The sequence below is a fragment of the Diceros bicornis genome, chromosome 30 (assembly GCF_020826845.1).
Source record: "Diceros bicornis minor isolate mBicDic1 chromosome 30, mDicBic1.mat.cur, whole genome shotgun sequence".
Classification (NCBI taxonomy): domain Eukaryota; kingdom Metazoa; phylum Chordata; class Mammalia; order Perissodactyla; family Rhinocerotidae; genus Diceros; species Diceros bicornis.
Window position 1 is genome coordinate 1,542,249 of NC_080769.1, and position 22,963 is coordinate 1,565,211.

Here is a 22,963-nt window from a genome sequence, read left to right on the forward strand (position 1 = left end):
GACTGCTCAGAGCATCTGAGAGATCATTCAGATTCCTGAGCTGGACACGCAGGCTTTCTCTTGCTGTCCTCATCTTTAGCCTCATCACACACTGTTTCCTACATGTTTGCTTTGTTCCAGCCTTAAAAATACCCCAATTTTGTGAAATCTTTAGCATCCTTTATATCTGTATTTTTATATGCGTTTCTTCTGTCCTCCTACCCACTTTTTTGATCAACTTAATTTCTATTTCTTAATCTAAACTCATGTCAAATGTTCCTTCCTCTTAGACACTTTTCCTGAGAAATCTCCATCCAGAGACCCCTTTTGATGTCCCCACTCTGGGACCCTGTACTTATCTACTTTTCCATAACTGTTGTTTTATTCATGTCTCATAAACAGTGAGCTCCTTAAAGCTGAGACTGAAGAATGTAAATTATGTTAAAAATTTAAAATGTTAACACCTTAAGGGGCAGTTGGGGCGAGTCTTCTATGAATAGAGTCTATCGATCCCAACTGACTCTGTTCGCAGAAGACTCACCCTAAACTGTTCAGAGAAAATTGAGAACAAGGGAGTGCTACAGAGGGATAAGTTTGGGAGGGTCGGGGTGGAGGGGGGCCAGATGGGGACATGTGTGTGCACCTTGATAGCTGTTTCGCGCCGTAGCAATTCGCGCCATAAAATGTAACTGTCTGAATGTTTTGAATTAACCAATCATGTAAAACCGCGCCAACCTTTTCCCGCTTTATGCTCCCAAATCCTATAAAAGAACTTGCCCCCTAAGGCTCGGGGTCGACCCCTCTGTCTCCTGCGAGGGACACGAGTCGACCCGGAGCTCCGTTCAATAAACCTCTTGCGTTTGCATCAAGTTCGGTCTTCTGTGTCTGTGGGCCCGCGTCATCCCGAGACCTGGTGAGTTGGGATTTCCCTCCCCTTCCCCTTGGGAATCCAACAAGACTATCCTACGTCTTGATAAATAAATGGCGAGCAATAAGATATATTGGAGCATATGTGGAAGCCACTTAGTGTAAAACTAACTGAGCCTGACCTTGTTTTTTTTTTTTCCAAAAGGGGCCTGTAGCCTCTGTTCATCCATTGTATATCCGCTTTAAGCAATTAACATGTCCCAAAGACAAAAACAATGCCCTTAAGATGTAAATGCAACTTCCCCCACATTGGCATTTCCTTAAGGATAAGCATTTCTCCCTAGGCTAGGATTTGATTGCTGCGCTTATCCTGTGATGATCCAACTCGGGACAACAGCCACGCCCGTGGAGACAGCAAACCTGATACCCACTGTGTCCATCAATCCACATGGTGAGAGGTCGTCATGACTACTGTAAAAGGGACATTGCAATCACATGTGATACGTGCTCTTTGATGGTATATAACCACTCTGTACACCCCACTTCTTTGGAGTGCTCCATTTCTTCGTGAAAGGACTCTCCTGGGCTATATGACTCTCAAAGTTTGGCTCATCATAAACTCACCCCAGTTTTGATTTATAGATTGGTTATGAATTATATGACATTCTATTTGTCCCTCCAGTATCTAAACACAGTACCTGACACCTTTGGGGCACTCAGAAAATGTTTGATGAGTGAACAAGTATGTAGGAGACTACACTGACTGGAGAAGAAGGGGCTTTTCAGGGAGTGGTAGAAAATCCGCTCACATTCCTACCATAGTGATTGAGGCTGTGGGCTTTGGACCAGTTTGTCTGGGTACCAATCCCAGTTATTCCACTTTTAACTGGGGAACCTGTGCAAAGTATTTACTCTCTGAGCCTTAGTTTCCTCATCTATAAAATGCGGCTAATGATTACTCCTTTCTCATAGGGTTTTAGTGAGATTTAAATGCATTAACTTATGTAAAGTACTTAGAAGAGCTCCTGGCACATAGCAGGCACTAAAATATTAGCTGTTATGTTATCATTATTGCTCTTATATCTGAGCAATACTCTGGTTTTGAAAAGATGCTTTCATAATATTGTTGATTCTCATTATTTGTGGATTCCGTGTTTGCACACTTGCACACTAGTTAAAATGTACTGGCAGCCTCTGAATAAACACTCACAGGGCTTTCATGTCCATTTGCAGATATGCACAAAGTGGTGAAAAATTTGATCCACTGGATGAACATTTTCCCAGCTGAGGGGAACCAGGTGACGCTCTGCCCTCGTTTCAGCTCATACTGTAAACAAGTGTCCTTCTTGCAGTCTATTTAGTGCCTCATTTCTTATCTTTTTGTGCTTTGTGTTGGTGACTTTGCTGTTTAATATGTCCCCCATGTGTAGTGCTGCAATGCTGCCTGGTGTTCCTCAGGGCAAGAGGCTGTACCTTTACAGAGAAAATATGTGTGTTCAACAAGCTTCTGTCAGACACGAGGTACAGTGCTGTTGGTGTGAGTTCAATGTTAATATATCAACAATATATCTTGAATAAGGTGACTTTAAAGAGAAACACACAGAAAATAAGGTTATGTATTGATGAATTGAAGAAAACGTAACTAAGGCTTGCAGCAACCTAACCCTGCATATCCTGTAGTAGCAGTGGGTCATATTCACCAATTCAGTTTTCACAGTGACTTTATAGAATGTCACACTGTGTATAACGAGAACTGACTGTATCTTATGTAATCCTCACATACTACTTTATAGTAGGCAGGGTAGGGAACAGGGTGTCCACATTCTACAGGCTATTACAGACCTTATGAGCTAAGTAGAGAATTTAAAATGTCTTGTGCTCACCATAAGAGCCATGAGATTTTGAGCAAGGAAGATCTATGATGAACTGATGTTTAAGGAACAATTACCTGGCAAGAGAATGTAATATTGAGAGGAAGAGGGAGAACTGAGCCAGAAAGGAGGACCAGCTGTTAAATTCTCCAAGTATTCCCATTGTTAGGTGAGGAGATTCAGAGCTAAGGTGCTGATGTGATAAAGGAAAAGTAGCAGCCAAAGGATGAAATAATGGATTTGGTAACAATATATAGGGTGTAAGTTAGGCTGTGGATCTCAAAGTGGGGTCCGTGGACCAACAGCATCAGGATCACCTGGGAACTGGGTAGAAATGCAAATTCTCAGGTGCTGCTGCAGACCTGCAGATCTGGAAACTCTGGGGTGGGGCCTGGCAATCTGGGTTTCAACAAGGCCTCCAGGTGCTTCTGGTGCCCATCAAGTTTAAGAGCCAATGAATTAGAAAATGATTCAAACACGTCACCATACCCAGGTAAGCTGCATGGCAGGGACGTGGTATTTGTTTAGAGGATAAGATGCATTTTAAATTTTAGGCAAACGTAGTTCAGTGTCTGTTTCACCGTAAGTATTCCAGAGATGCCATTTTAACTCTCTGCGTTTAAGCTCTTTTTTCCACAATATGTTCTCCTTTAGAGACCCTTTGGTAACTTATTTACCACTTACCACATGTTCTGAGAGTCCCTTCTTTCTTGAAATCCCCTTTCAGACGTGAAAATATATTTTATTTTTGTGCACAATCTCCTTTATTTAAAATCTGGATGTCTCTTCCTATAGGATCATGTATTGCACGTGCAACCTTACTGTAAATTTGGAATGCCATTGGTTTGTTCCAAAACCTTAGAATGTTTTAGAATTTAGAACCTGATGAATAGAGAATGTATAAGCTTCTGTGTAGGACTCATATTTTTCAGATGTCTAGAGGTATCCCAACTTGCCAGTAATGTGGCCTTAGATTTAGCAGAACTTGAAAATCTGAATATAGTAGAAAATGAATTACATCTCTCATATTAACATTTACAAAATAAATGATCACAATGTTAACTTACCAATAAGTCCTTCTATATTCTAGACTCTGAAAGTATCTTGCTTACATAATAAACATGACAAAGTTTTAAAGATGAGCCAATTAACTTTTCAGCAAAAGCTTTACTTGAGTGTATCTTGGCTTCCTTTTTGATAGTTTTAGCCTTAATGTTACAGTAATGTTTTCTTTTTCTGGGAATCAGATAATCTTGTATTTGGTGAACATTTTAATTTTTAATGGCCACTTGTATTTTGTGATATGCACGTGTTCAAACAATCTATAAGAACTAACCATTACCACCCACATATAGGATTATACAGGAATGGAGGAATTTTGGCTGACTTGTTGTATATATCTGTTCAGTCAAAGCAGATGGCAGACTCTACCACTTACAATGATTTAGGGGTTTGAAGCAGTATTTTTAAATACAAATAATCTCAAAATTAGTAATATATAAAGTATGTTACTTACAGTGTTAACTAATCAAAATAGTTAAATTTGTTATTTTTTCTCCATTTATAAGGATGCACCAATTATATAGATTCTGTACAAAATTGCAAAGATCACTTTTTTCATTTTCAAAATTTATTTATTTTAATTTTTATAGTGAGAATCTTAGTGTTGGGTAAACTGCTGCACAATTACTGGAAATGCTGAGAGTCTTTTGGAAAAGAGTAGAAGTCGAAAGAGAATGTAAAGTACATTTCTCCAATGTCAAGTCCTTTGAGCCTCCGTCTAGTTGTACTTGAAGAGATGGAAGATTAATTACCAGCAAAGGACACAAGAGAACAGGCTGCCAACTTGAGAGCTTCCCACTGACCACAGAATGCCTGGCAGACGCTTGGAGATTAAATCTGGGCTTTGTCTATGGGTGGACCCTGAGAGGAGGATTTTGCTTAAATGACCAGAGAATAGACAACCATTTTTCTTGATAATAAGTAATACTTGCCATGTAAATTTTTTCATAAATCTCTGAATAAAATAAAAATATATAACCCATATAGATATAAACTCTTACAGACAAGCCCCACAGCCTTCTCTAGAGAGCTCAACAGAAAATGTCTCAGCTGACTGTGAATTGGTCTTCTCTAAAAGCCAGCCAGCCCTTCACTGATAGTCCTGGATAAGGAAGGCCAGATACAATTCTTTGAAGATGTTTAGCTGAATTCAGAACCAAAAGTCCTACCTCCAGTTGGCTCCTCTGTGAGAATGGATGGCCAGCCTTATTTCACAGGCTGGGCAGTTGAGGTTTCAGATGAGCTTATTTGCCCTGTTCCCCAGGGATGCAAAAGGAGGAATGTGACATTCATTCAGGGCTGAGATTTTGCAGGTAAAGATAGGGTTGTCAGGAGAGAGGGAGAATCTCCCTCTGCCCTTTCCTTAAGGATCTTATGGCTGGCCAAATAATTAACAGGACAGGTTAGAAGGAGAAAATAATACCAAGTTTAATAACATGTATGCATGGGAGAAAGCAAGGACACTGCGTTTCTCAACACAATAGCAGAATTCTCGTCTTAAATATCATGTTCAGCCAATGACAAAGGAGGATGTTGGGGGTGGGGGGAGTCAGTTACAGGAGATTACCACTAAAGCACAGTAAACAAGAGTGAGGTTATTATGCAGATTTAAGGCCTCACCTTTTACATTGATAAGTTTCTAGAAATGAAGTCATTCCCCCTCTTCCTAATACAGAGAGGCAGATACCTTTACAAATGGAGATTTCCCTTATAAATGTAAATGTCTGTCTAGCAACTCCTTGCAGGGCCATCTAAAGAATATGGTCAGAGACAGAACTTCTGATAAGAGGGGCTTGTTGGTGCCTTTTCTATTGTAACATCTATTGTACATTATATTTACAGCCATCATGATAATAACTCCTTCTTGAAACAGATGTTTTGTTTTAAATTCTGTAGGCAGTTAGTGGGGGAGGTCAAATGCCTTCAGAGAAAACAACCAAGGTAAAGAGATAGATTTCTGGGTGGCCAAATCTTGATCTTCCACAGGGTCATAGAAGGGAATAAAGATTTCAGCAAATTGGTTTTTTGTTCTCTACAGTGGAAGTAATTGAAGAAGAAGATAGTCTCTCACTCCAACTTCTCTTCCCTGTTTTCTATCTCTAATATGTCTGTAAAAATTCTCTCTACAAAAATTTCAGTCTTTTTTCTTTGCAGCCTATTATCATCTTTATGAATTCTTTGACTTCACCACCTTTTTGGCACCACAGTGCTAGCCATTGAGATATTATTATAGATTCAGTTTTGCAATTTCATGCTCTTATCTCTATTTCCTCTGCCATTTCTTAGTTTTAGTTCTTATTGTATCTTATGCTTGAAAACATTTCAAGCTTACAGAGTATATCAGTTCCTTATCTTCTCAAATTTTTATTATCTAAATACCCTCAAATATCACTTTTTTAAAAAATGAAGTGAAATAGATAATAGAACAATATACTGTAATAAATTGACCACTTATAAAATTAAGTTCAACCTGCAATCCCTCCCCACTTAACAGTGACCATCTTTTATAACTCACCATGCTTTAGTTTGGGCAGGGTCAGTTTATCAATGATTTCTGGATGTTTTAAACCACATGAGATAAATACAGTGTAAGGTAAAATTGTTATTCTCACAGAAGTTGTAGAATATCCTGATGCTTATGGAAGTTGGTGGCAGAGAACCTGAATCATATGAAAAGTAGTTGATTAATTAGCACCTGACAGAGTTTGTTAATTTGGCAAGGAAAATAATAAGACATAAATGTTGAAAAGATAACTTTGCATATCAGAGTATTGTCAAAGGCCACTGGGGAAATTCATAACATTCTCAAATACTACAAAAAATGACCATTTTTTCATAAAAGATGTCATACATGATGGCATCATATACTCCTGTCAGAAAATTTGCAATGAAGAAAATTAAGACTTGAGTCATTTTAATTTTAATGATTTGTTTCTGCTTACTATTAGGTTAAAAAACCCTTTTAGAAATAAAGTGGTAAGGAATGTACTTGCTTAATTTTTAATTTTTTTTAAGAAAAAGTCTTTTTCACATTTAAAAAAATATTTATTTGTATTTATTTTATGCTGAATTTATTTGTGGGCCCAAAGCCTTTTTTTAATTAACTACCACCAATTCTTTTCAAACTCTTTCAAAAAGTTGAAGAGGAGAGAATGCTTCTAAAGTCATCCTATGGGGTTAGCACTACCCTGATATGAAAACCAAAGACACTAAGAGAAAAGAAAACTACAAGTCAGTATCTTTGATGAATATTGATACAAAAATCCTCAATAAAATAATAACTAACCAGATTCAGCAGCATATTAAAAGGATTATACATCATTTTTAAGTGGGATTTATTTCTGGAATACAAGGATGTTTCAATATATGAAAATGAATCAATTTAATAAACCATATTAACAGAATGAGGGTAAAAAACACAGGATCATCTCAATGGATGCAGAAAAAGACTTGACAAAACTAAACATGTTTTCATGTTAAAAACACTAGAAAACTCTCAGAGTAAAAGGAAGCTACTTCAACATAATAAAAGCCAGATATAGAAATACACAGAGAACATCGTATTCAAGGGTGAAAGACTGAAAGCTTTTCCTCTAAGATCAGGAAAAAGGCAAGAATGCCCACTGTCACCACTTCTATTCATCATGGTATTAGATGTTCTAGCCAAAGCAACAAGGCAAGAAAAAGAAAGCAATAGCACCCAAATTGGAAAGGAAGAAGTAATATTATATTTGTTTACAAATAATATCTTATATGTTGAAACTCCTAAAAATTCCCCAAAATTTGTTAGAACTGATAAATTCTGCAGAGTACTGGAACACAAAATCAACATGCAAAAATTAGTTGTTCTTCTATACATTAATAATAAGTAATCTGAAAAAGAAATTTACAAACTTTACATTTTTATTTACAATATCATCAAAAAGAGTAAAATACTTAAGAATAAACTTACTCAAGGAGGTAAAAATTCCAATGATGTTTTTTGCAAAAATAGAAAAATCTATCCTAAAATTCATATGGACTGTCAAGGGACCCTAAATAGTCAAAACAATGTAGAAAAAGAAGAACAAAGTTAGAGAAGTCACACTTCCTGATTTCAAAACTTACTACAAAGTAATCAAAACAGTGTGGTACTGGCATAAATACACACAATATACTAATGAAATAGTATAGAGAGCCCAGAAATAAACCTTTGCATATATGGTCAAATGATTTTTGACAAGGGTGCAAAGACCATTCATTGGAGAAAGGATAAGTTTTTCAACAAATAGTGATGGGAAAACTAGATGACCACATGCAAAAGAATGAGATTGGACCCTTACCTTACACCATATACAAAAATTAACTCAAAATGGATCAAAGATCTAATATTAGAGTTGAAGCTATAAAATCCTTAGAAGAAAACACAGGGTAAAAGCTGCATGTCATTGGGTCCAAATGCCATTGCCAACAATGATTTCTTTAATATGACACCAAAGACATAAGCAACAAAAAAACCCAACAACTTGGACTTCATCAAAATGCAAAAGTTTTGTGTATCACAAGATACTATTAACAAAGTAAAAAGGCAACCCACAGAATGGTTGAAAATATTTGCAAATCACATATCTGATAAGGGATTAATATCTGGAATATATAAAGAACTCCCACAACTCAACAATAAAAAAAACCCCAATTTAAAAATGCACAAAGGACTTGAATAGACATTTCTCCAAAGATATAAAATGGCCAGTAAACACGTGAAAAGATGCTCAACATAACCAAGTATCAGGAAAATGCAAAATAAAACCACATTGAGATACCTCTTCACACACATTAGAATAGTTTTACTATCACAAAATCAGAAAATAACAAGTGTTAGCAAGGATGATGAAAAATTGGAACCCTTGTGCTTGGATGGTGAGAATATAAAACTGTGGAAAACAGTATGGCAGTTCCTTCAAAAGTTAAAAATAGAATTACCATATGATCTAGAAATTCTACCTATGGGTTCTGAAATAATAGAAAATATATTTATGGATCTCTGTCTCCAGTTCCTGGCACAGAGCTCCTAAAATCCTTGTAATAAACTAAATGATAAGAACACTAGGAGCATCTCTTGTTCTAATATTTGTCTTTGACCCCATCCCTGACACAGAGCTCCTAAAGCCCTTGTAATTTCCTAAGTGATAAGAACACTAGGAGAATCATTTGTTCTATTAAGGCAACTCTGGATGGGCTCCTGGGTGACTCCTGGATGGGGGCTGGTCACCGGAAAGACCAAGCCCCGATTAGAAGCTTGGAAATTTTAGTTCTACCCCTTATCCTCCAGAGAGGGGAGAGGGGCTAGAAACTGAGTTAATAATTGATCATGCCTACGTGAGGGAGCCTTCCTAAAAATCCCAATAGAATGAGTTTCAGAGAGCTTCCAGATTGGCAATGACAAGGAGTGCTTGGAGAGTGGTGTACCTGGAGATGGCATGAAAGCTCTGTGCCCCTCCTCCATACCTTTTCCTATGCACCACTTCCATCAGACTGTTCTTGAGTTATATCTTTTTATAATAAACTGGTGATCTAGTAAATGTTTCTCTGAGTTTTGTGAGCCACTCTAGCAAATAAATCAAACCCAAGGAGGAGGTTGTGGGAATCTCTGGTTTACAGTCACTCAGTCAGAAGTACAGGTAACAGCCTGGGCTTGTAACTGGCATCTGAAGTTGAGGTGAGGTTGGGTGGGTGTGCAGTCTTATAGGACTGAGCCCTTAAATTGTGGAATCTGATGTATCTCTAGGTTGACAGCATCAAATTGAGTTGAATTATCTGACAACCAGCTGGCATTCCAAGAATTGCTTGTTGGAGGTGTGGGGAACCCTCCCACATGTGAAAAAATGAATCTCAGAACACCATATATGGGTATAAACCCAAAAGAACTGAACGCATATATAAAGACATATACGTACACCCGTGTTCTTAACAGCGTTATTCAAAATAAGCAGAAGCTGGAAGCAGACCAGGTGTCCATAAACGGATGAGTTGACAAAAATTGTGGTGTAAAACACAGTGGAATACCATTCACCCTTAAAAAGGATGGAATTCTGACACATGCTATGACATGGATGAACCTTGAGGACTTTACGCTAAGTGAAGTAAAGCCAGACACAAAAGGAATAATACTGTATGATTCCACTCATATAAGGTACTTAGAGTAGTCAAATTCATAGGAATAGAAAGGAGAATGGTGGTTCCCAGGGTCAAGAGGGAGGGACAACAGGGAGTTGTTGCTTAATGGGCACAGAGTTTCAGCAGAAGGTGAAAATAGATCTGTGGATGGTTGGAGGTTATCACTACACAGTTATGTGAATGTACTGAATGTCACTGAACTGTACACTTAAAAGTGGATAAAGTGGTCAATTTCATGTTATGCATATTTTATGACCATTTAACAACATTAATTATTTTCAACAAATGAACAAACACTAGCTACATGCAATAACATGCATGAATATCACAACCATAATGCTGCATGAAAGAAATTATATTCAAAAGACTATGTATTGTATAATTCCATTTATATAAAATGTAAAAAAGAAACAAAACCGAGGTCTAGCTTCCAGTAATAGTGGAGTAGCTTGTTGAACTAAAACTCTCACAGATAACAATGATATAATCTGCATGAAATATTATATATATTTATATAGAATCATGTATCTATATGTAATACACATATAATAAATGTGTATATGTGTGTATGCATAAATCTCTTCCAAAGGCAAGCAGAACCGAGGAGGAGTCTTCCCTTGAATCATGGGAATTTTACCAGGAGATATTTGCAAGCTTGAGTCTTTTGCCTGAAAGCACTCCAAAATCTGTATATGGCCCAGAGAGGGGAAAAACTATAGTATTACTTGTAATGTTAGAGGATGTATTTTGGGGCTGGCAGAGTAGCTGGAAATTTAGGGGAGAAATTCTGGAATGGAGGGAACCACAAAGAGGAAAATCTTAAAATATGTATGAAAATCTGCCCCCCACACACACACCAAATTGGCAGATTTTTGAACAACACACATGCAGGGTAGGCCCCAGAAGGCCTAGTGTAAAAACGGCAGTTGGAAGATGAAAGAACTGAATGAGGATTTCAGCTATGCCCATTGTAAAGGAGATAGGATTGGAGTTTCAGTCCAGCCAAGTTAATTCCTTGCTAGAAAAATAACAACATTCTTCAAAGGGATACAATAGAATCCAGAGTCTCTATAACTATCATCCATGGTTTCCAGTACATAATTTAAAAAATCATGAGATTTGAAGAAATAGGAAAATATAATCCATATACGACCAAAAGTGGGCAGTAGTAACTATTACCAAGGTGTTGCAATTAGCAGGCAAGGATGAGAAAGCAGCTTTTATAAAGATGATCATGGTGGTAAAGAAAAATATTCTCACAATGAATGAACAGATGTAGAAACTCAGCAGAGAAATGGAAATTACAAAAAAGAACCAAATAGGAAGATGAAATACAGAAAATATTTTTGAGTTTACCGGTAGATTAGAAACAGTAGAAGAAACATGAAGATAGAGCAATAGAAATTATCCAGTCTGAAGAAAAGAACATAAAAGTTTTGAGAAAAATGAAGAGTGCCTTAAGACCTGTGAGATGAGTGAATCCTCATCAGAGAGGGGAGAGACAAAAAATTAAATGAAGCAGAAAGGCAAATCAATGAGTAATAGCATAAAAATTCCAAAATTTGGTGAAAAATCTAAAATTTTAGATCCAAGAAAGTCAGGAAACCCACACAATAAAATACAAAATAAAACCATACCTGAGCACATGATAGTCAAGCTGCTAAAATCCAAAGACAAAAAGAAAATCTTGAAAGCAGTCAGGGAAATACACATATACAGGGGAAGACATTACATACAGGAAGAAATAATGTGAATGATGGATGATATATTATCAAAAACAAAAGAGACATATCAACAACAAAATGACATCTCTCAAGTGCAGAAAGAAAACCCAAAAGTCAACACAGGATTCTATATTTAGCAGAACTCACTTTCAAAAAGGAAGCAGAAGCCACAATAAGATACCGCACACCTATTAGGTGACTAAAATAAAAAATAAAATTGCAAATACCAAGTGCTGGTGAGGACTAGGAGCAACTAGAACTGGGAATGCTACATGATACTTGCATTCAGAAAACAGTTTAGCAGGTTCTTATAAAGTTAAACATACACTTATTATATGACTCAGATATCCCACTCCTAGAGATTTACTGAAGCAAATTGAAAACTAATGTTTAAACAAAAATCTTTGTATGAATCTTCATAGCCATTTTATTCATAATTGTGAAAAGCCGGCAACAAACTAAATGTCCTTCATCAGGTGAATGGAGAAAGAAACTGTGGTGCATCAGTACATTAGAATACTACTTGGCAATAAAAAGGATAAACTCTTGATTCACACAACAACATGGATGAATCTTGGATGCATATCTCTAAGTGAAGGAAGCCAGATTCAAAAGGCTATATAGTATATGATTCCATTTATATGACTTTTTAGAAAAGACAGCATTACAGGGATGTAAAATGATCAGTGGTTGCCAAGGGATGGAGTGGGGGAAGGGGTTGACTACAAAGAGACAGTATGAGAGAATTTTGGGAGTGAAAGAAACAGCTCTGTGTGGTACCGTGGACGTGGATACATGACCATAAAGTTGTCAAAACCCATAGAACTATACACCGCATAGAGTGAATTTTACTCTGCAAATTTTAAAAATCAATCAGGATGCTGGGGAACTCAGATGGAATGCAGTGACAAATGAACGTCACTGTATTACAAGCATGTGACATAACCACACAGAAGGGGTGGGGATGAAAGGTCCTGACCTAAGTAACTTTGGAAGACAGTGTTTTGATGGGATACTGTAAAACTAAAGTACTGTACAAAAACACTGTACTCTAGGTGGTAAATATGTTTTTCATAAGGGTATGGATTAGTGATTCTGAAACTAGTTGACACATTAGTAAATATATTGTAGCTAACTGGAGTTAAGTTTCTCACTGTTGGTGAAAGAAGTTACAAATAAACAAAAGGAGAATGATGGAATAAACTCTGTGGTGCTGGATTGGAGTTGGAAGTATCAGTTTGAATCCATATCTCTTTTAATATATCTATCCAGATAGATAGATAGATTGATAGATTGATATATCGATAGGTAGATGTGTATACCTGAGTTTATATTCATGCATGCATTTCCAAGCTCTGCTGAGAGGGTCTAGAAGCAGTGACACCCTAGTATCAATGGGCACACCTAGCTCCCAGATTTTGCTTTCTAAATATCATTCTCAAATAAAAAGAACCAGGTTTTCTTGGTGAAATGGCTAATTCTAGATCTGGGGATGGTAAATACAATATGAGCCTGGAGCTTCTTGTAGTGCCAGAAAGTAGGAAAGTGCTTTCAAAAAGAACACAGAAAACGATGAGATGTGTCAAAAGGAATCAATCTTAAAGACTTCCCAATGGCTCAAGCTGGAAAACTGGGAGCAACAAAATAAATAATGGTAGCATTGGATTATTACCCAGAGAATAAAATAAATATCCATGAGTCTATACTGATATAAAGAAGATTAAATAAGAAAGGAAGAAAGAAAGAAAGGGGGGGGATGAATGAGAGAAAGAGAGAAAGACAGGTAGAAGGCAGGGAGAGGGAGGGGGGGAATATTCCTCACAGAATTCCAAATAATAAACGCTGCTGGATAGCATGAAATAGCAAATTGCCACTAGAACACCACAGTAATAATTACTGTGGGCAAGACTGACTGATGAATGCAAAAACTGTGAGTGAAACTTAGAGAAGAAACAGTACATTTGCAGATCCTCAAAGCATTTCCCTCCCAATACTTAACATTTTTCTCTTAATTTCTTTAAAAGACCTATGACTATTTAAAGAAAAATCATAACACTATATTGTGGGATTTATAACATGTGTAGATGTAAAATTTATGACAACATAGCACAAAGGACAGACAAAGGTAAATGGAACTGTTCTGTAGCAAGGCTTCCATATTTTACATTGATTAAACTGGTGCACTATTAAGTCTAGGTAGGCTGTGATATGTTAAAGATGCATATTGTAATCTGGATCAACCACTAAAAACTGCAAAGGTGTGTCACTTAAATGCTAATAAAGGAATTAAACAGCATACAAAAAGTGTTTGTACAAGAATGTTCACAGGAGATTACCTGCACGTCCCCAGGAGGAAGACGAGCCCACTTTGCGGCATCCACAGAACAGAACGCCCTCAGCCGTGCTGAGGAGCAAATGCTGACACACACGTGCTGGGTGAGTCTCATCTACCTCGTGCCGAGGGATGCAAGCTAGACAGAAAACAATACACGTGGGCTGATTTCTGCCAAGATGAACCTATGGTGAAAAAACCAGAACAGTGGTTGCCTCGGGGGAAGGAGAAAATTGCCTGGGAAGGAACAGGAAAGAGTTTTCTGGGAGTGATGGAAATGCTTTATTCTTAAAGGGGTGAAGGTTATGTGGGCATGTTTATTTGCCAAAACTGTAGGATTGAAATTTTAGCCTTTCAGTGTGTGTACATCTTACCCCCCTACACATACAAAAAGGACTAAAAGAATAATAAAGTGAGGTGAGAATGGGATGGAGTCTGGATAAAACAAAAATGGCAGATGATTAGTAGATGTTGAAGTTGGGTGACAGGCCTACTATGCTATTTTGTTTATTTTGTATATTGTTTAAATTGTCCTGTAATAAAACACTTGTATAAGAAGACACACTCGATATACAATGTTTGCTGCTAAGATATTGGTTACCTTTGGGGAGGAAGGAGGGAGAAAGGGATTGTCGGGGCCTGAATGAAGCTGGTGCTAGTTCTTGGTCACACAAGTGTGTTCACTTTGTAATAACTATTTGAGGTTTACATGGATGACCTCTGCATATATTTCTGTATGCATGTTATACATCAATAAACACTTTAAATTCTGGATATTTGCACAAAGATAAATTCAATATCTGAGAACAACAGCAGTGTTTTGTTTTAAAGTGGAACACGTTCACTCATGACATCATCAGATGGGTTTTAATACTCCCAAGTATCTATTAATACCCTCACCCTTCCTTGGCATCCTAGGTCTTTCCATTTTTGCCTCAATTTGGCAAGTGGCATGGCTTTGAGTTGTTATGATGCAATCTTTTTCCATCAACGTCCACCCCCACAATGATGCTCACCAAGGCCTTGACATCTAGCACAGTGCAGTGTTCACAGCATGCACTCAAGACCTGTGGGACTGGGTTGAATGAGGAACAAAACGAGGAGAAATGATGATCATAACTTATGTCTAGGTGCCATATCCCCTTAGCCCCCAGTGTTCCATCTTATTCTGGCCTGTGCATTCTTCAGGGGGTTCTGATTACACTCGTCCACAAGGGTTGGAAAGAGACATTGTAACATGAGGATATTCATCATCTTATTTTTTTTTTTTAGATTTTATTTATTTTTTTCCCCCCAAAACCCCAGTAGATAGTTGTATGTCATAGCTGCACATCCTTTTAGCTGCTGTATGTGGGACGCGGCCTCAGCATGGCTGGAGAAGCAGTGTGTTGGTGCGCGCCCAGGATCCGAGCCCAGGCCGCCAGCAGCAGAGCACGCGCACTTAACTGCTAAGCCACGGGGCCGGCCCTCATCATCTTAAAACAAGGATTAATGGAGAGGAAAATCTCAGGGTGTGTGTGCTCCGATGCACTGCTGTTGGGGTGTGGCCGCAGTGACCACTGTGCTCCCAGCAGTCCCCACAATGGCTGTCTCAAACGTTTGATCTCCTGGTGCAACCACAGCAGCTGTTGACAGAGCTGGGCTCTTGTCGTGGTTCAGTTTCTTCCTTCAGATTTTGTGGCTCTGACCCTCCTCAGCTCGCCCCCTTCCTATTCCTATCTGCTGCGTTGATTGCTTTTAGTTGTTTCCTAGGAGCCACTGTGTGTAACTGTATTTCACAGTGTCTTTAGGGACCCACTCTCACTACACGAGTCACTGTACAACAGCCCCTTATCCTGGTGTAGCCCATGTTCATCCTCTCCAGTGGAGCTGTGAAGAACCCTGCTTACTCGGAGCTCCTCTCATTCTCATGCTGCTGGGGCTGTTATGAAGCTGGGCATCTCGTCTTTGGTCTCATCAACATTATTCTTTTCATTGATTATTCTGAAGTCAGAGACGGCTTTGTTAATAATGTGACACTGGCTGTCACAGGCACTTTTATGTATCTTCCCCAAAAGCTCTGTGAAGTAGGCCTGTGATCCCCATTTTACAGGGGGGGACACTGAGGCTCAGAGAGGTCGAGTAGCTCCCTTCACGCAGTTTCTTGGTACATTTTGAGTCTCCACCTGGAACTCCACCTCTCAGGTGTATACCCTTAGCTGGTGTTCCACTTTGTGCCTCTCTACCAGCCTCCCCAAAGGCACAGGCCCCATCCTGAGTCCATTGTCCGCTTGATGGCAGTCACCCTGCACAAACAGGCCTTGGGCGGGGAGTGGACTAGTGGGGCGTGGTCCTCCAGCTTACCCTGGGCAAGTTCTAGGTTTCTTGGGAGAGCTGGAGCAGTGGAAGATACTGACTGTCACTCACCTCGAAGGTTTGTTATGTAGAAATACTCCACTGACTTTTTGCAGGTGTCATGTCTTCTTTGTCTTCATTGCTCCTCTGGACTTTCTCCTACAGTCCGTGCTGTGCAGTAACATACAGTACAGAGACTGGTGAATATAATACTGTTGTCCTGCACCAAATGGTCACATCATTCATTTTTCTAATTATGAAAGAAATACATATTGTAAAAAAGTCAAAGTACACGGATCTATATAAAGTGAAACCCACCCCTTTCATCACCTTCCCTGAAAACTCACTCCCCTACTCAGAAGCCACTATTGTTAACAGGGTGGGGTTTATTCTTCTGGAAATTTCCTATGAATTTATAAATACACATAACATACATTACATAACTACATCATTTTGCAATTTGCTGTTTCCCAAATCATATATCATAGACGTCTCCCCTTATCAGTGCACATCATTCTAACTTACCATTTTAGGTGTTTTAGAGGTATTCCAAAGAACAGGAATACCATAATCTGTTTACTTCTTCTTTGATAGAAATGGGATTACATCCAGTTTCACTATTATACATAACGCTGCAGTAAAGATCCTTGTATGGAATTAATTACACTGTTATTCAACTGCTCAATTTGCTTTGTTTCCTTTTAGTCAGAGACTATGACATAAGATTTTCATGGTAATTATAGGGAAATTAATTTTATCATGGAATAAATACATTTATAGGGAAACTGGACTTCAAGGTCATCCATCTCAATATTCTGGAGAAAAATCATGAAACTTAGAAGGTGTGCTCCATCATATTCTAACAAGTCATGTTAACAATTTAAAGTTGAATGTTTGACTAGCCTCTACTGTCTCTTTTCCGAAGACGGATGACTTTTTCTTTTCTTGGAAACTTCTGACTCCAGGGGCTGTCAGTTTGGCTTCAGAGAGGATAAGATATTGGTGTTGTATCTGTTTCTCTTCAACTGTAGGCTGTATCTTCTAAAGATCATAGAATTGGACATGGTCCAATCGATATATATGATTTGAGTCAAAAATTCAAAGTAATGAACCTAAGAGAGGAATCTATAACTTGGGTTCTTAATAAAAAATTTCCTTTGATATCCTTAAGTTTCTGTGATTACTAGTAAAAACTCACCTATGGGTGAAGAGATGTAGTTCTTCTGGCAATGTCTGGCTTGAACATCCATAGTTAAGCCTGCCACACCCGTAGGTAGATTAGACTTGATCTCTTGATGACCTCTACCCTTGGTGTTTGACCTGGGAAAAATAAGAATTTAAAAAGCTGCTGTTATTAGCACTCAATGCTAGAAATGCCCATTAAAGAGTGAGTTTGATTTGGTAAACCAAAGGGAGTATAAGCAGAACAAAGTCTTTAAAAATCTCTAAAATTTCAAAAAATTCTAATTTTTAAAAATATAAGTCTATTTTTGCCACAGTTCAAACTGTGTATATATGAATGAAATATCTCTCTGTCCATTTCTTAACTTGTTTCCATTGATTTGATGGATTTATCCTCTAATCCAGATTCCAAGTGTGAAAGAACATCTTGGTCCTTCAAAGAAAAGAAGCCATTGAAATTTGATTTTCTTTTAGCTCGGCATCCTACAGGTTTGGAGAATAAGTGATCATGCAATGATACAATGATTCTGAAATCTAATTGTTAATTACAGGCGTGTAAGGGATGATTGAATGGTGTTTCATCCCCATGGTCAGGGGTATTGTACACATGGATGTGTAAACACGATTTAGGAAGCTGCTTCAGCCCTGTGACATCCCTGAGAACCACAGTGCAGGAGGATCTAGGCACACAGCCATCTGCCTCGATCTCCTGGGTTACATGTAGATCCAGGGGTCTTGAGAGTGGCTTCAGAGCAGCTAACATTTATCTATTTCTCCCCTTCTTTCTCTCCAGCTTACCTCAGTCTTGACTAGCATATTTTAAAGTCAGACCAATTATAGTTATTTACATGAGTTTCTTGTTCATTATTGCAGAGTAATAATCAGGCATACCATTAAATATCATTTAATTGACCTAATTAAATTTGTTGTGCCTTATAATTGATTAGAACACTAAGTTTAGTTCAGAGTTTGATATTCACCAAATGTGTTAATCTGCTTACAACTGCCATGTGTCTCACTCTTCTTAGATGTGCATCTTTGGCCCATCACAAGATTTTAGTGAATGAAATCATCATAAATTAAGATAATGTACTGTCTTTTGGATGATAAGGAGGCATATGGGTCCATTTTGGAAATATGCCCATCTGTCTTTGCTCCCCATGGGAAGTTTCTGGTCACTAGGTCTCCAGGTGGCTTGCACAAGCCCTAGGTCTGTAATAGTTTGGTGCCTCTCCTTCTACTTGGGGTAGAAATAAAAGAGATCAAAGAGACTTATTAAAGTTTTGGTTGCATGAAGTCATCGATGAAGAATATCCATACATATTGTTCTGGATAGCTCTCTGTTCCTAAGAGTACTAGTTACATTAAGGGCTTGTGAGGAACCGTGAAAGGTATGATTTTACCTCACCTGCAAGGTAATGTCAGCCTACCATGGTCTTATAGATGCTGGCAAAAGAAACTAGACCCATGGGTCAGAGACAAAATACTAGTGGCCAGAGTATCAACATTTGCACCAGTTCACTAAATCCCACTTCCTACAGGGTGATACACAGTGGGCCAGGTGACATGCAGAGGGTTGCAAGAACTCAGAGCTTAAGGAACTCAAATCTTTGATAATGGGCAGGAAGTCTGCTGACCTTTGCCCCAGGGAGGGGTGTTATTTCTATTATATTGGGCAGTAAGCAAGCCTGCCCTTTGCTCCAGAGGAGGCCACTATTTCTATCTTCCAAGGCTGACAGCTCTACACATATCCTTGAAAAGATATCCTGGTTTCACTGGCTTTCAAAAATAAGCTTGACTGAGACTCGATCATCATTCTGTTCTTCTGTTTCCTTTACTGAGATTGTGCAAATATGCTCTTTTCTCTGTAAAGTTCACTAACTTTATTCATACATAAGGGATGCTTTTGGTTTTATTTATTAAGTTGAGATTTTCGTATTAGAGCAAATGATGAACTATTATGGGTTGGATCTGAAAGTATGATTTTCCAGGATAAATGTGAAAGAACATCAGGGCTCACAGAACTCTGCCACAAGGAGCTGATAGCAACTCCAATGATTTTAATTTGAATACTGTTTTGTACAACTTTCTTCCATTTTCCTTCATCCTCTCTGCTTCCTGTAACTCCCATATAGGAATGGGGCAGTTTCAGGGATTCACGGAACTCATTTACAATATTCAAATCATTTTGTCTGTGTGTTTTTTTAATTGAGGTAAAGTTGACATACAACATTATATTAGTTTCAGGGGTACAACTTAATGATTCAATGTTTGAGTATATGTTGAAATGATCAGCACAATAAGTCCAGTTAACATCTGTCCCCATATATAGTTACAAAATTTTCTCATGTGATGAGGACATGGCGTATTTCAAGATGCAGAAGAATCAACGATGATGTCATACTTCTCCATACACAGCTTGATGAATTTGGACATAACTATACACCCTTGAGACTGTCACCACCATCAAGGCCACAAACATATCCATCACTTCCCAAAGTTTTCTTTCACCTCCTTTATTACTATTATTCTGCGGTAAGAACTCTTAATATCTACTCTATTAGCAAATGTGATGTATGCATTACAGTCTTGTTACCCGTAGGCACTATGCCGTAGCCTACATCTCCAGAACTTATTTATCTTGATAACTGAAATTTTGTATCCTTTGACCATCAGCTCCCAAATTCTCCATCCTCCCAGCCCCTGGCAACCACCATTCTAACCTCTGCTTGTATGAGTTTAACTATTTTAGATTCCACATATAAGTGAGTATTTGCCTTTCTCTGTCTGCCTTATTTCACTTAGCATAATGCCTTCCAGGTCCATCCATGTTGTCAAAAATGGCAGGAATTGCTTCTTTTTTCAAGGTTGACTAATATTCCATTTCTTTATCCTTTCATCCATCAGTGACATTTAGGTTACTTCCGTGTCTTGGCTATTGTAAATTAGCTGCAATGAACATTAGAGTGCAGGTATCTCTTCAAGACCCTGATTTCAATTCCTGTGGGTATATACTAGAAGTGGGATTGCTGGATCATATGCTAGTTTTCATTTTTGGAGGAACCTCCATACTGTTTTCCATAATGGCTGTACTAGTTTACATTCCCACAAGGGTTTCTTTTCTCCACATCCTCACCAACATTTGCCACCTTTAGTTTTTTTGATAATCGCCATCTTAACAGGTGTGAAGTGATAGCTCATTGTGGTTTTGATTTGCATTCCCTGATTAGTGATGCCAAACACCTTTTCATACACCTATTGGCCACTTGTATGTCTTCATTGGAAAAAGTCCATTCTGGTCCCTTGCCCATTTTTTAATTGATTTTTCTTTTTGTTATTGACCCAACACAAAAAAAGAGAACAAAATTTTCAGGTATTATGGGTGCTTCCCAGTTGATGCAGATGGTTTTGTATTTACAGTGGTACCAAAAGATCATGTTTCGTGCTTTTTCTTCAGCTTGTTATAAGACCAGCAGTAGCTGCGGCATGGCAGATAATAGGGATCTTCTGGGTTTGGAGGTTTACAACATAACTGAATGGTAAGGAACTTTTTATTATTCCAACGAAATTATTGAGATCACAGTCCATGGAATCCAGGATTGATAGGTGTAGGAGGAAATTAAGGTGAGGATCGGTGATCTGACATTACTTCTGATCTTGAGGGACAGGTATCCACTGTATGAGTGTTTGAATAAAAGCATTAGATATCAGGAATTTGTGGTGGGTGAATATGTTTTCTGAATTATTTACTTTGAACATAACCATTTGGATTATGTGAACATCTGGGATGTGGGAGTAAGTCGCCAACAGGGGCTGGTTGACACTCTTACTATTGATTTCACTTCTATGAACCAACCGGGCACTCAGGTGAGACTACTGTGGTTGGCTCAAGTGACTGCTCTAGGGGTTCAGGGGGGGTCCCAGAATGCACACACATCTGTCTCTGGCCCAGACGTTCAGAACCAAGGATGAGCAGCCTGTTTGTCCACCTGGGCCAGGGGAATCTCCTGCTGTGCCCGTCCCTGGGGCAGGCAGGGTGCCCTCCCCTTGGAGACATGGTGAAGACAGAAGGAGCAGCAGGGTCCTGGCTTCCTGAGGACAGGTTTAGGCTGAGGGATAAACCCACCCCAACCACCCAACAGCCTGGAAGAAGATACATCCAGCAGGATGGATGTGCATGGAAGCCAGAGACCTGCTGATGGCGCCAGCTCGGCAACTCGTCCTGAAACAGCCCAGCCAACACCACTGTGTCGCATGACCAAGGCCTCCTGCCCAAAAATGGCACCCCACCTGCCCATGGGCAGAACAGATCCCTAAGCTTGTTAACCTGGACAAGATAGATGGGAATGTTTCAGAGAAAGTTCAAGTGAGAAACAATCAAAACCACAGCTTGATCAGTCCCCCTCCCCCTCTGACCCCCTCCTCTCTTTCCAGACCCCCAGCCTCCACTCTACCTTGGTCATCAGTTCTCTGCTCAAGGACTCGTCTTGGCTATAGCGCTCCTTAAGTTTTTCAGAGCTCTCCCTGAGGGGAGGGGAAAGAGGGAAGGATAAATTTAGGGATAATATGAAGGGTCTAAGTGCAAATCCTTTTCTTTGACAACCTGAGAGATTCAAACTGCCTGGAGGAGTGCTCTCACTGGGATCCTCTGAGCGCTAAGGTCTCATGGGACTGGGAGGGGGCTCTCCTGTTGGTCACTGGGGTCTCCATTCCCCAGCTATACAGAGCGGCTCTCTTTTGACCACTTTGAGTTTCAACTGGGCATAGAGTTCTGTTGCTATAAACACTTGAAAATCTCCAATGTGGATCATTGTCCAACTGGGCCAGGCTCAATCCAGTACCTGGCATTTAGGGAAACCGAGTCCTGAAACAGAATGGGTGCAGTAAGGACACCGGGAGACTTAGAGACCCACCGCCGAGGCCCAGGCCCTGTCCCCATCATTTGCTGCCTCCCAGAAGTTCCTAGCTGACTGAGGGACCAATGGCAGACATTCAGGAGATCCCCCATCTACCCTGGTCCTCCTATGAAGAGAGGCCTACCCACCAGGAAACCTCTCCCATGTGTTCTTCAGGTGGCATATGGATGTTTTCTGCAGAGCAGAGATGACATTGCAGGGCGAGGAGAAGTTCTTCAGGATCTCGCACTCCTGGGGTAGGGAAGAGAATGAGATGTGAGGTGGGGCACTGAAGCCCTGCTTGCTCTAGCTTCAGTCCCCTTCTATTTAAATCTCTCCTCCTGGATTAGACAGATATTCAGGGGGCCCCAGAAGGGCACATTTAGGCCCCAAAATGTAACACTCACAAGGAGGAGGATTTTAGCTCAACCCAGGGAGGGAGCCAGGTAGGAATTGAGCATCTCCGCACTGGGACCTGGAGTCAAGGTCACCATGCCCCTGGCAGGAAGGGCCTAGGGACTTGCAGGGGCTTAGATCCCACACTTCAATCCTGGGAGCTGA

At 39.3% G+C, this 22,963-nt stretch overlaps 1 protein-coding gene, 1 long non-coding RNA gene and 1 pseudogene across 4 annotated transcripts in view; all 3 read right to left on the reverse strand.

Moving 5' to 3' along the window:
- The window catches only part of LOC131394251 (ral-GDS-related protein-like), a 104,457-nt gene that overhangs the window by 77,583 nt on the left and 3,911 nt on the right, over positions 1–22,963 (reverse strand). The window contains exons 4-6 of one of the 3 annotated variants that reach the window (XM_058525467.1): positions 22,560–22,654; positions 21,962–22,027; positions 19,930–21,182 (exon numbers count right to left, since the gene is read on the reverse strand). The exons of 1 other annotated variant lie outside the window; for it this stretch is intronic. In XM_058525467.1, coding sequence (XP_058381450.1) covers positions 21,982–22,027; positions 22,560–22,654 — 141 coding nt within the window. In that variant the 3' untranslated portion in view covers positions 19,930–21,182; positions 21,962–21,981. Of the gene's footprint in view, positions 1–19,929; positions 21,183–21,394; positions 21,835–21,961; positions 22,028–22,559; positions 22,655–22,963 lie in introns of those variants that run through there. One more of the 3 variants, XM_058525466.1, reaches the window with a different exon arrangement.
- On the reverse strand, positions 5,183–7,796 carry LOC131394257 (uncharacterized). The gene is made up of 2 exons (XR_009216096.1): positions 7,732–7,796; positions 5,183–6,439 (listed from the first exon to the last, which is right to left on the reverse strand). It is a non-coding gene; the product is annotated as an uncharacterized LOC131394257 (long non-coding RNA).
- LOC131394242 (peroxynitrite isomerase THAP4-like) overlaps positions 17,524–22,963 on the reverse strand; it is an 80,384-nt pseudogene continuing 74,944 nt past the window's right edge.